At 40.0% G+C, this 13064-nt stretch overlaps 1 protein-coding gene across 1 annotated transcript in view; it reads left to right on the top strand.

Annotated features, from left to right (window-relative positions):
• FNDC3B (fibronectin type III domain containing 3B) overlaps positions 1-13064 on the top strand; it is a 171662-nt gene that overhangs the window by 60469 nt on the left and 98129 nt on the right. Inside the window, exons 3-5 of the mRNA XM_052803622.1 lie at positions 1601-1677; positions 9379-9622; positions 12106-12402. Coding sequence (XP_052659582.1) covers positions 1601-1677; positions 9379-9622; positions 12106-12402 — 618 coding nt within the window. The remainder of the gene's footprint in view (positions 1-1600; positions 1678-9378; positions 9623-12105; positions 12403-13064) is intronic.

Raw genomic sequence — 13064 nt, 5'->3', positions numbered from 1 at the left:
CTTATTAGGGCTGTAGTATAGGTAAAGTTCCCTACATAGTTGAGTATAGGGAAGTATGAAAAACAGCAGAACCACACACCTAAAATGACTTCTTTTAATTTCGTTTAAACTTCAGAGTTTCCATGTGCTCAATACACTTGATAAATTACCATATTTCAAATTTGATTTGACTAGTAAAAACCGTATGTGCTGATTAGATTATAAATAACTGGATAGAGAAAGCGAAGCAAGATCAGAGGAGAGAGATACAAAACTCGGATGGATTCCTGTGTGTAACTTGGATTTTGAGAGGTTGGGAAGTCCTGCTTATTGCACGATAAGCAGCCTGAGGAGTATAAAAATGTAGATGGGTAGGGAATAACCTTCTGATGATTTAATGTGGACTGGTTTTGCTGATATCAGACAACAGACTGGCTCGCTTTGTTGTTGGGGATTTCATTAGATTTGTCTAAACTTTGGGAGCAGTCGCTCCTAGAGGCCATTACGTCCCCCCTGTGCCTGAAGTCCTTCATATGTTTTAGTGTTAGTTTCCTTACCTAGGATGTGGTATGGTTTGGAGATGTTAGATGGCTTTTCCATCGGAGAAGGTCATGAAGTTATCTTTTATATTGTCAGTCAAAGCTAAAATTCAATTTGCAATAACAAGGAACAGAGTTCTCTCTGAGCTCTTCTCAAGAGTTTGACTATGACTATTTTCATAGCCAATGGCAAATGGGCTAACAGGTTAGTGTAAACATTTTCATATGTAATAAGGAAGTAATGAAATTAATTTTTCTTTTTCGAAGTAGTAAACTCTCATTGCAAACATCTGTCTGATTTTGGGGGGTTCATTTTGACTGCTCTGTGGGATCTTCCCGATTTTAATGGCTGAATCAGAGTAATTGAGCGAACTATTTCCATTTTATCTAGATGCTTTCTTTTAGCTGTGAGGCTCTGTTTGCAAAAGTTGAATGGTTATGGCACTTGCTTTGTTATACTTGTACTCAGTGGCTCAAAATGGAACTTGCATGTTCAGGGCTGGATTTCTGAGTGGAAACCGTAAGCTTCTTGCTTGTATAACCACATTCCAAGGTTAGTCTGAATAGCTGAGATAATGAATTTGGTCTTTGTGCATTCTTAAATAGATAGATAGTTTTTCACATATGTGATTTTTTTTTTTTTTTTTTTTTTTGCTACAATTGGACGCTTTCCTTGGGAGCTGCCTAATTCCAGCCTGCACAGTTTCTGCTTTGTTCTCTGCTCCCATGCCTTCGACAAGAATAACTTAACCAGATTTCAATATAGGAATTGTGGGCTGCTAAAGGACATATTGTGTTACTGCTTAATGCTGTATAAGTTGATCAGTGGGTAATATAAAGTCTATGTTTTAGCTGTTTTATGATGAAAATATTATTTCAATGGAATATATGGTAAAGTCATTGAACAATGATCTTATTCTCAGAATGATGGCACAAGGCATTTTCCATATACCAGAAATTAGTGGAGCTGCTCATTTTGTTATTGCAGGCTTCAAAAATAAAGCTATTTTTAGACTTTTCTGAGCAATTGTGCAATTTTTTTGACTGAAATAACTAATATCTTATTTCTGTCTTTCTGTTAGGACCAGCAGAGGTTCCCATGATGTCACCCAATGGATCCATTCCCCCTATTCATGTGCCTCCCGGTTACATCTCACAGGTAATGCTTCTTGAAGAATTAAAATGTATATAAAAGCAATAGCATTGGTCCATATAGAGAAGTCTACTTGATTGAAGTTTATTTAGAAATATTAATGAATTTTCATACTCCTCCTCTTTACTGACAGTACACACACGTTTGCACAAGTGAGCACGCATGTGCATCTTCACACGCTGTTATGTATACCGGGGGGGGGGTTTAACACTAGCAAAAGCTATGCATACAGATCGAGCCCATATGTGCAACTTCTCTCCCTTTGTGAGAGGGAGAGAAGTCCACGTTGTTAGGTGATGCATTAAGTTCTAGCTGACAGTCAGAAGGGGTAGGAGACTGGGGGAAGTGAGAGAAGGAGCCACTGTAGCTATGAAATATGCTCTTGATCCTCAGTATCTTCCCAGCAGAAATCCTGCAGCATATCAAAAACTGGGGGTTTTTGTTTGCTTTCAAGAATAAATGTGTTTTAATTATCTATTTATGGAAAAAATGGAAAAAGTTTTTCACAAAGCTGTTAGGCTTTGGAACTCTTGAACAGCTACAGCTCTTCTATGTAAATAACCACTTCAGATTACCAGATTGTTTGTGTTCCTTCCATCTTCTGCAAAGCTTAGACTCTTTCTGAAGTAGGAAAGAAAAAAAAGGAAAAAAAAAAGAAAGGTTGATGGAAGGCAGAAAAGCTGTGAACAATACAATAAATCCAATAATTTCACCACTTTCATTGAGACCTGGACTGGACTGAAGGCTTCACTAAAAGTATACAAAGTATTTCAAATATCCTTGATGAATAGCATAAGAACTTTTGATACATATGTTTTGGCATCTTGTTAAGCAGAAATTAGATGATGTCCTGGAATCCCGTCCCCTCCCCAGGAAACGTGAGCTTGTGTAATTCTGAAAAATTGTGGATGGCGTCATACTTAAATCCCACAAAATACTGCAATCGCTCTGTGGTATTTTAACTTCTGAACAGAGTGAAAACATGCCTCAAGTATGGGGACATTGTTAGCCAGCCTAGGAGAGAGGGCACGTGGGACAGCAGGGTGGTCCAGCTCTTCCTCCTGCTCCTCAAGCATCCCAAGGTGGGTGGTTGGGGTACACTTTGAGACAGCATTTGCAGTGCTGTTTAATACTCCTCATGCGCTCACCTAATTCAATAAACTGACCCATGTCATGCAGAGGGATTTTTTAAAGATCTAGTCTTCTGTTGGAATAACTTTAACACCTTTTTATTATTAAAATGTTTATACCTCTCAGTCCCTGTACGGAGATAAATGGTTGGGTATAAATGAAACGCTTTCCAAACCAGAGTGATGAAAATCTTCCAGTTGTATCTCTCCCTGAACCCAGTTCCTCTTTAATGCTTTTTGTGGGGCACCATAATAATTCCACTGAAGAAGCCTTTAAGTAGTTTCTTAACAAAAAAACCCCACCCTCTTCTGAAGAAATTTTTCCAAGGAGCTGGAAATATGTTGTAAAGTTTTAGGGGAAGACTCTGCATTCGATGCTTTTCGGCATCTGTTCTGCTGTGTGGCGAGCGAGCCTCTTGCCTTTCAGACTGCTTCATATTAAGTAGTAGTTGAAAGTGTGTAGTAATCAAATTAGTTCTTACTGTAATAAATATCCCTGCCTTATTTGCTCTTGCTTTTGTCTATTGCCTCATAGTTAAAAACTCTATTTTATGATAAACAATGAGAACACAACTTAAATTTAGAATGGCAAGGGAAAGGTCATAAAGCAAATTAATGCACTCTGAGATATGAATCAAAATATATTTGATTTTTGGTTTGATTTGTCCCCAAAGTATACATCTAAGTGTCAGGCAGAAGGCAGATACCGCTGTGGAGAAGTAATGGTGCCTATTCAAAAAAGGCATGAAATCTTTTTTCCATTTTGTTATGCCAAGCCTGTTGGAGCTGTAAGTATTAGCCTTAAATGTTACATTAGTTATCTAGTGATTGCAACCCTGGATTAAAATGATGCTTCGTTACCTCTTCGGTATCATGAAAATGATCAGCAGAAAATTGGCAGGAGGTTGTGCGCCCTGCAAGATCAGCCCCGCTGGAAGCAGCGGAAAAATAGTTAAGACTCTATTTCTAGACTTCAAGGACCATATTAGTAGTTGTGACTAGAAGTCGGATTTGTTGATGTTAAAGAGATGTTCCCAATGATGAGGCTTAGCCAGGGTGGGAAAAAATCCAGGAAAATAATAGAAGACAAATACACACCACCAGTTCAGATCTTTCATGCTATGGTTTTGCTTTCAAAGAGCAGTTCAATCCAGCCAGTTATTTTGCATTTCCTTTTCAGCACACAAACCTCTGTGCACCTCTGGCAGATATGAACTATCAGATCAGAGTTCATGTCTCTGCAATTCTTGGTTGTGCTAAGGGTTAGTTAAATATAAAAGAGAGAAAAAGTTCCTTGCCGTGCTCTCAGTGGATAATATTGCTACTGTAAAATTTAGTTGTGGAAGGTGGCATGGTAGAGAAATCTGTATTAAATGTGTGCGACGTCAACAATTTCGGCTTCAACTGTTGAGTGTTGAAGGAGCAGCTCCTCCAACTTGTCCTAACAAGCTGTTAATTAACAAGCTGTTAATGCCCATTCCCGTTCCGAGCTGCACACGGAGCTGCTTCCCTGCCGCAGGAGTCCTCCGCTGGGATGTCCGTTGGAGGCTTCTTGCCATCAGGGTCTGTGGCCTGATGCCTTCTCCTGGCTCCTGGAGCGTTCCAGCTCCTTGGTGTCAGCATAATCTGAAGATTAAAGATCATAATTTGGATGCTAAGCTATTAAATTTGGGGATGTTCTCATGGGTTGTTGTTTCTGCTTTTCACGGTGTATGTTTGGAAGTGGGGAAGGAGGATTTGGGGTCTTCTAATGAGGAGAACTAGAAAAACTGAAATACCAAAAAGCACAATCGTGAACTTGTTTGCTTAGGGCTATTGGCTGAAGGCTGCTCTTTCTGAAATCAATCTGGAGCAATTCCACTGGAGTTTGAGGATTGCTCATGTGTAGTTGGACATGAAAATTTGGCATTAAACTCCACTTTTTACTTTATTTACAGAGTTGCTAATATGTGGTCTCTGCCACAGATATTTTAAGGCTAAAGGACTAATTTACTGGTTGGAGCATGAAGTATGCATAGCACTGATAAGACTCCTTTTGTCAGGAGGTAATGTTGGGGTCATATAGTCTGAACTATGCAACTCAAGCCATGGTCCTGCAGTTTGGTATTCCTGCATCAAGTGCATAGCATTTGACAGAACTAAAGCATAACTTCTAGGAAGAGGAAGGTCTTTAAATGACATTGTAAGTGGTAGAAAATCCACCACATCCGCCGGAACCAGGATTTTGGTCTTGGGTACATCCTCTGCCCTAAGAGAGGTGTTCTCCTCCAGAACCGTGTTTGGCTAGCACAAGCTTTTAGCCACGTACTCTTCGGTTTTGTATGGCTTACTGCTCACAGAGCTTCTCTGTGTGTTTTGCAGACTGCAATCACTCAAGTCATCCTTTAACAGGATGATCCTCCCTAACGCTCTGAACACAAGGAAGGTTGTGCAGATCTCCTACTCATGTGGAGCAAGCCATAAAGCGATGATCCTTTTAAGTTCATGAGTATTGCTCCTGAAGATCTGTATCATTCTAGATTTAAAATACCCCACCATTCTTGCCAGCGTTATAGAGGTTCATCTGTCTGTTTTCCAGGTTCAAGGTACAGATTTAATACCAGTGTTCGTACGTGATAGATGGCAAAGATAGCGATGCAAACTTGCCAGGGCTGGCATGAACTATGAATAAATAAAATGTTGACATCCAAGTTCCTGGTGGATGAGCTCATTCTGCACTGTTTTCTGATACAGATTGATTTATGAATGAAGTTTCAAATTAGTTTATGAACTTCCCGAAGTATTGGTTGTGGTCCACCCAGTGGCCATGCTCCAGATGTCCTTGCTGAATCTAGCATGCTAAGTTTAAGTGAAACAGAATTATTTTTCTTTTTTGAAAGCAAGTGGAAATTAATTGCATATTACTATATTATACCCATTCAGTAAACGTGTTACAGAATGAGAGTGATTGTATTCCTTTAACTGGAACTCACAAAATACAGGTACAGTTTACCTATGCAAAATTAACATGCCTGTCTTTTTCCTGGGGGTGCAGTGTTAAATTTCAGTGGAGAAAAATGAGAGAACATGGAGTAGTGATGTACTTTAAATATGTGAATTATCTCTAGTTAGACTGAGTTTTCATTGCTACAGCTATATCTTTAATGTAAAATAATTAACATTTAAAATAGTATTCTCAAAATGTGGCAACTGATGGGGGAGGCAATTTTATTGTGTATGAGTAATGTTCACCCAGATTCTCCTGAAAGATCATCTACCTCACTCAGCAATTAAGCTCCTTAAAATATGGAAAAAACCCACACAGAACTATGCTATAATGATATTGTTATTGAGGTGGCATGCCAATTGCACTAGCAAGCACAAAAAATAACAGCAAAAGACAATTTACCTAGTAACTGTTTGAAAAACACAAAATAATGAAAGTTTAACTCTAGGTGCCAAATGACCAGAGATATTTGTTTTCTTTAAATATAAACTGCTAAAATTAGTAATAGCAATTACTTTTAATATTCCAGTTGCATCTAGAGCCCTCAACAGGGATTAGGATTTCATTGCTTCTTGGCACTGAAGTGGAGACCGTTTAGTAGACAGCGTGTTTCCTGATGAATTTATGATCTTCGTGACAAACGCGTTTAAGCAGACACAAAAAATTGCAAATTTCTTCTTCAAATAGCAAAGTTTAACCTCTCTGCTAAGTTATGTTATTTACATTAATGGATCAAAACTAATTTGCTCTGTCTTTGATGAACTGAAAGAGTGTTGTCTCCCAGAATGGCACTACTACAATCTACCCAGTGGAAATGTTATCTACAGTCTTAACCCATGCTGTTGTTATAGCTATATCTAATGCATATAATACATTGGATTACCAATTTTATGATCTCTTAATGACAGAATATCATATTCAAAGATTGTATGTGCAGCTTCAGAAATTTACATATATATCTATAATTCCTAGTTTAGGGAGAAAATGCCCTGTAGGATAGGGAAATAAAGTTGGGGTTTTTTGCAAGGTCCCCTGTGTTTCTGCGTTCATTTGGAACACGGGCACATGAAGTAACAAGAATGCTGCCAGCATTCATGGCCTGGGAGGAAACAAACAAAAGATATTAGTCTCCTAGCTTTTTGACGAACGTCGTTTGGAAGGCTGGCTCATCCTTTGAGTTGGACTAGATGATCACTGTAGGTCCCTTCCAACAGAAATATTCTATTCTCTCGCCTCATCTCTGGCTTTTCTCTCACTACTGCTGATATTTTATAGTTTCATCTAGCAGGATAATTTCATCAGAAAGGTCTTTGACAGGACTCTGAGCTTTCCTCCCTGCTCTCTAGAAGATAGTTCAGGAAGAGGAATCCTAATGATTTTAAATATGGTTTACATTATGTGCTGCTACAGAGTACAAGCTTTCTGTCTAAATCTGTTCCTTAACATACTCATCTTTCACTAGAGCACAGAATACACATATAGTCTGGTCTAGATGCACAGATAAGAGCTTGTACCCACCTGGAAGACTGGAGTTGTCTTTGAGGCTTGGACTAGTTAAAGCCATGATGAAAACTTTTCATATCAGGATGTAAGAACTTGCTATCTCAATTAAATTAGAGCATGATCCAAGTCTAAAAGTCCAGCATTTCTGTGCACAGTCCTAAATATGTAGCTCTGTTTTTCAAATATGGGCTAAATGGAACAGGATTTTCCTCTTCTCCGGGTTTCAGAATGCAGGTTTGAGACCTGGACCCAGGACAAGAGATGCTGTGGAGGTTGAGTAGAACTAGTAGCAGAGATGGGAGGCCTGAAAATGCAGCAGTTACAATGATGTGATAGTCTAAATCTCTGAGGTTTAGCCATCTTTTGAGGACTCTGTAGTGTCTTTGCAATTTAAAGCTAGCAGATGACAAATTGCTAGCTGAAGTTGTAAATTTAGAGGTTAGGATCAAGTATGCTAAGCTAAACAATTCCCGTTCGGGTTACTCAGCATAGCAAGCAACGCATTTTTTTAATGTAAAATACCAATTACAAGTGAATTAATTAACTTCCTATAGAAAATTTTCTTCTGTAGGAGGCCAGCCAATCCACAGAAATTGTCTGCGTCCATGGTCGCAGCCCATAGCGAACAGGTGTAAATTCATATCACCTTAGGACACACGTGGCCTAAGGAAGGAATTGGGTCAGCTAATACTAGTTAAATTTTACCCTGTTATGGTAACTTGCTCAGCTGATGCCTGAGGCATGAACATGTGTTTGCTGGAGCGTTACCGCTCGCAGCTGTGGGCATGGCCTCTTAGCCAGGGCTTGTCCCTCTGCAGCAGAGCTAGCAGAAACAACCGTATGCCCGTGCCGTTGCTTCACGTCGGGGTATATCCCCATCAACCAATTTTTCGTTGTGGTTTAGCCTAAGACACAGTGATGTGACGAGAGTCGCTGGAGCGTGGGGATCCGTAGCAGGGTCTGTTCTGCTGGTGCTGCTATGGAGGGTAGGTAATTCCAGCTAATGTTGGTGGTAATCAGCTGAGAGTGGCAGCATCTTACGGCAGGTGCCCTTGATGCACATTCACTTATCTCACATAACACATTCATCACATGTATTATTCCACCTGTATGTCATCAGTCAGTTTAGAAAAAATAAGGTTTTTAACAGCCTGTTTGTTGTATGAAACTAAATTATGCTTCCTTCACGCTCTTCTACCTTATGCACGTCAACATAGAGAATCAAAGGGATAGTAATTGTTCTTATGTGGTTATATTTTTAAGTTCCAGAAATGGCAGAAGTTTTTTGAATAAGCTTCAAGAAAAGCTTGGCTCCTAAGTCTGGACTGAAATTTGGCTGGTTGACTGTTCTCCAGAAATATAGCTCTGGAAAAATTATAAGCTGAAAACTTTTTTCAGCCTAAGCACATTTCCACCTTCCTACATCTGTTTTTACATGCTTTGACTATGGCATGTGGGGACCAAGTTACGCATATTCCAGAGTTGATTTGCACAGATGTATAGACCAGCTCTGTAGCAGAAAAAAACCTTCTGCCCTATGATTTGTCTTGCACGGATACCTGTCGTGAACAGAGCAATTCTTTTGAAAACGTGTGTCAACACAACGGGTTCCTGCAGAGTACGTGTCTCTGTGCAGACACGCAGCTTCTCTGCAATAGCAGTGCCAGCTAATTTCCAGGCATTACTAAGTCCGTACTCACTCAGAGCGCTGTCAAAACCAGCGGTAGAAATTTTATGGGCAGAATGTAAGGTTGGTCCCAATGAGTACTCTTATTTTGGTGCTTTGTGTTCCTTTTTCAATTGTTTTACTCCCTAAATACAGGTTATTTATTTTGTCTCTTGCCCACATAGTTATCACCAGCAGCAGTAAGTCTCCCAGTGATTAGTGTGGCTATCTGAGTCTCCAAGAAAAGCCACAGCACCACTACGATTACTTCTGCTGATATTAATTTTAGAAATGTGTTTATGAATAAACCTAACGACCAACCGTTTCCTAATGGGAGTCCAAACCGTAAACAGCTCTGTGTTTAAAAATATGTTTGGTTCAGATGCTGCATAACGTGCTGATTTCCCTGCCTTCCCTTCCAGGTGATAGAAGACAACACCGGCGTTCGGAGGGTGGTGGTGACCCCCCAGTCTCCGGAGTGTTACCCTCCTAGCTATCCTTCGGCCATCTCTCCAACCCATCACTTACCTCCATACCTGACGCACCATCCCCATTTTATTCACAACTCTCATACAGCTTTTTATCCTCCTGTCACTGGACCTGGGGACATACCACCACAGTTTTTCCCACAGCATCATCTTCCCCCAACAATATATGGAGAACAAGGTGAGCTGGAAGGAAGGTACTGGTGTTTCACACCTATGTTCTGCAAATTTTAAGGGCTAGTGAAACCAAGAGTAGAAGTGAATTGGAGAACTTGTGGAGTGGCTTTGTCTGCATGGATGGAGCTGTCTCCTTTAATATCCAGAGCAAGGCGGGGGTGTAGCTATCCAGAGCGCAGCAACACAGGGCAATCCTACGTTGCAACACCAGGTTGCAGAAACAAAACCAATTTTAACTTAATTTGTAAATACAGTGGGGAAAAAATATCTCATCCCATGCTCCAAACTAGGGACATGACTCATGCCGGTTGCTCTTGCTGCGTCACGATGCAGCATTGTACAGAAAACCAAGAGACAAAATGTGTCAGTTCTAGCTTGGGAATGAGGATGGATACGGAGGGCTGGATCTGAGCACGGCTTGCCGCAGTCATTTCCAGTGGGAAAAGCCGAATACCGTTTCCTGTTGGCCGTAATGTGTTTTCTGCCCCCCAGCCATGGTTTTCCAAGAAATAACAGGCATTTTCTGTTTGTTATTCCAGTTGAGACTGGGCAGTAAGTCACTGAAAAGCATTGTCCGATACCAAAGGGTAGCATGGCAACCCTAATCAGGCCATGAGTAAATAATTGCAAGAAAAGGAGTGAAAGGGGCATATTTCTGTCTGAACTATGCACTGTTGTGTCTCTGCCACCCTGGAGATAAGTATTTGTGTAATCTGAAAGAGGGCATTAACCAAAAAAGTAATCCGCAAAGCTACTTGAGATGTTTAACATGGAAATCAGTTCAGGATTCGTGGTTTTACATTACTGCTGAACTACCTGGACTTCAGACCCTTTCTAAAGAATATGTTTAAGCCGTATCATCGGAAGTGAGGTTTTGCTGGAATGGCAAGGAAGAGGCAGAAAGAGAGACAGGAGAGTGTCTAGTGATGCTACCTCTTGAAGTTTCTGTTGACCATCAGACCTCACTTTCTGGTGAGGAATGGACCCTTACAGCTGACATTTAACTTCGTTATACTGGGAGGGAGGAAGTGGGAAGCTCAGGAAACCAGTGGGACGGTGCAGCCAACCAGATAGATAGGGGAGGGACTTTTCACTTGAAAAGGGAACAGGACACTTTGTCAGATTGCTTGACAAAGTCTTGGGTGCAAATATGGTAGTGTGCAAAGTGAACACAGAGCTGCTAGTTAAGTACATGTTGAATAGTTCTGTAGCCTGGCAATACCAAGAAGCCTATTCCACTTAAAAATAAAATTTAAAAGAAATTCTTGGTTGCTTTACTGGAATGACCTATACCTGTAACACTGAAGTAGTTGAAGTGGTGAATATTGTACTGATGAGTATTAATCCACCATTTCCCATTTGCTGTACAATGGCTTGTACTTTAAACAAAAATTGCATTTATTTGTAGCGTGCTGGTTTTAGGCAGCTAGTTGCTGCAAGAATACAGATAGGATCATGTAGCTAGATAAGGAAAGATGAAGGCTGAGACATGCTGAAAGAGCAAAGAAAGAAAATCTGGCTAGTTGCAACAACTTGGAAGATTGTAATACAGTATACATGGCAATCTCAACTTACAAACAAGGCTTCAAACGGCTGGATAGGATCCTTGTTTGCTTCAGAAGTTTGTACGATAACTTCTGAATGGATGTAGAAAACAATGTGAAGAATATATCGAGTATCAATTGTTATTTTGCGAACAAAAGCAAAACTGTTGTTTTGGGCATGAATTTGTTCAAGCTTCAGACTCAAAGTGGAGCACAAAAAGGAGGACTGAAGTATAGAGAAAAGCAGAAGATACTCTGATTCCTGCAAACTGTCCTGCCTTAGGTTATAGATAGTCATTCTTGGAGGAGGGGGAGTGGGGATTGTATTTAATGAAGTGTATCCGAAGGGTACATATGATATTTATGATATTTCTCAAGCGTTTTTTAGACAGTTTTACTTACCCAAAGCTTCCACTTCATGCTGCATTTCTCTCCTTCGGCAGGCACAGTTGACACAATTGTGAAGTCTATTTATACTGGGAAATTAAATTGCATGTAATCAGTGATGGCAGCTTGAAACCAGGGCATCTCAGCTTATTCTGTCCAGTCAGGCCCTGGGGAAGAAACTGCTAAATTGCTGTGAACTTAATGAAGGCTTTTTCCTAAATATCAGTCTCCCTGGATTTTTGCTTGAAATCTGTGTCCCCAAAACACAAAGACTGAAAAGGAGGGGAAAAACTGTCACCCTAACTGCTGTATTTTTACACACTCATCCAAAGAGTTATGAAATCCTATCAGCAAAGGAGCATGCTTAATACAAAAAAAACCCATCAGTCCTGCAGAACAGCTTTCTTTAGGAAAAAAAAAATTGGTTTGTTGTAAAAATCTATCTCCAGGGAAATCTGGAGTCATTGCGTTTGGAGATGGTCAGGAATCTGGCTTTCTGAAAAAAGTCATTGATTTTGTTGTTCTCAGTTAATGTGGCTGAATTCTTTCGTTTCAGAGATCATACCACTATATGGGATGTCCAGCTATATTACCAGGGAAGATCAGTACAGCAAACCACAGCACAAAAAACTCAAAGACAGGCAGATCGATCGCCAAAACCGTCTGAATAGTCCTCCTTCATCCATCTACAAAAGCCATATAGGCAGCTGCACAACTGTATATAATGGTTATGCAAAGAGCCACAATGGAGCAAGCAGCGGAGGCGGCAGCGGTGGCGGGGGGGCTCCAGCAGTAAAGAAACCGGAGCGCAGAGCAAGAAGCAGCCCAAAGTCAAATGAACAAGACCCACATGGTAAAGACAGTTTTATTTATTTTTAATTCCTTTTTATTGCACCTTTCCGGCTTATGACCGCCTGTATATGGATCTAGTAACTATGCCAAAAAACACTACCACCCACACATAAAGACAGTGTTAATACAGTGTGAACTTAAATATAAATGTTGAGCTTGCTATACTATATTTGTTTTGTAAGATGAAGCGGTTGCCTCCCCATCTTTCATGACTACTCCCTCGTAGATGCAGCATCATTCTTTTTTTATCTGTTGGAAACAGAAATGCATTTTATGGGCAAGTTCTTTGTTTTATTTTGCTTTTCGTACAGACGTCTTGGCACTTCACAAAAGTCCTTATGGACAATTGAGCTATAACCAAAACCTGACTACTAGGTACCACTACTTTGCATCTCCTAGGTAAATGTAGTAAACCTCTTAGAAAGTTTAGAGATGATTGCTGAAAAAACCAAGTTTGTTTGTGTAGAAGTTCAGTGGAAGTATGATTAGTTGCAACAGAAGAAATTTGAGAAGAAATTGCTTAATCTTAGCCATTGGAATGAGTGGTCAAATAAATCTGGCTACTTTTGAAATCATTTTCTTCAACATTTTCAGAGACTTATCATTGAAAAAATTGAAACTTTACAATAAAACTTTAGGTTATTCATCTAATCAAATCTCATT

This window comes from Harpia harpyja, chromosome 12 (genome assembly GCF_026419915.1).
Source record: "Harpia harpyja isolate bHarHar1 chromosome 12, bHarHar1 primary haplotype, whole genome shotgun sequence".
Lineage (NCBI taxonomy): Eukaryota > Metazoa > Chordata > Aves > Accipitriformes > Accipitridae > Harpia > Harpia harpyja.
This window is presented reverse-complemented; position numbering and strand designations above follow the sequence as displayed.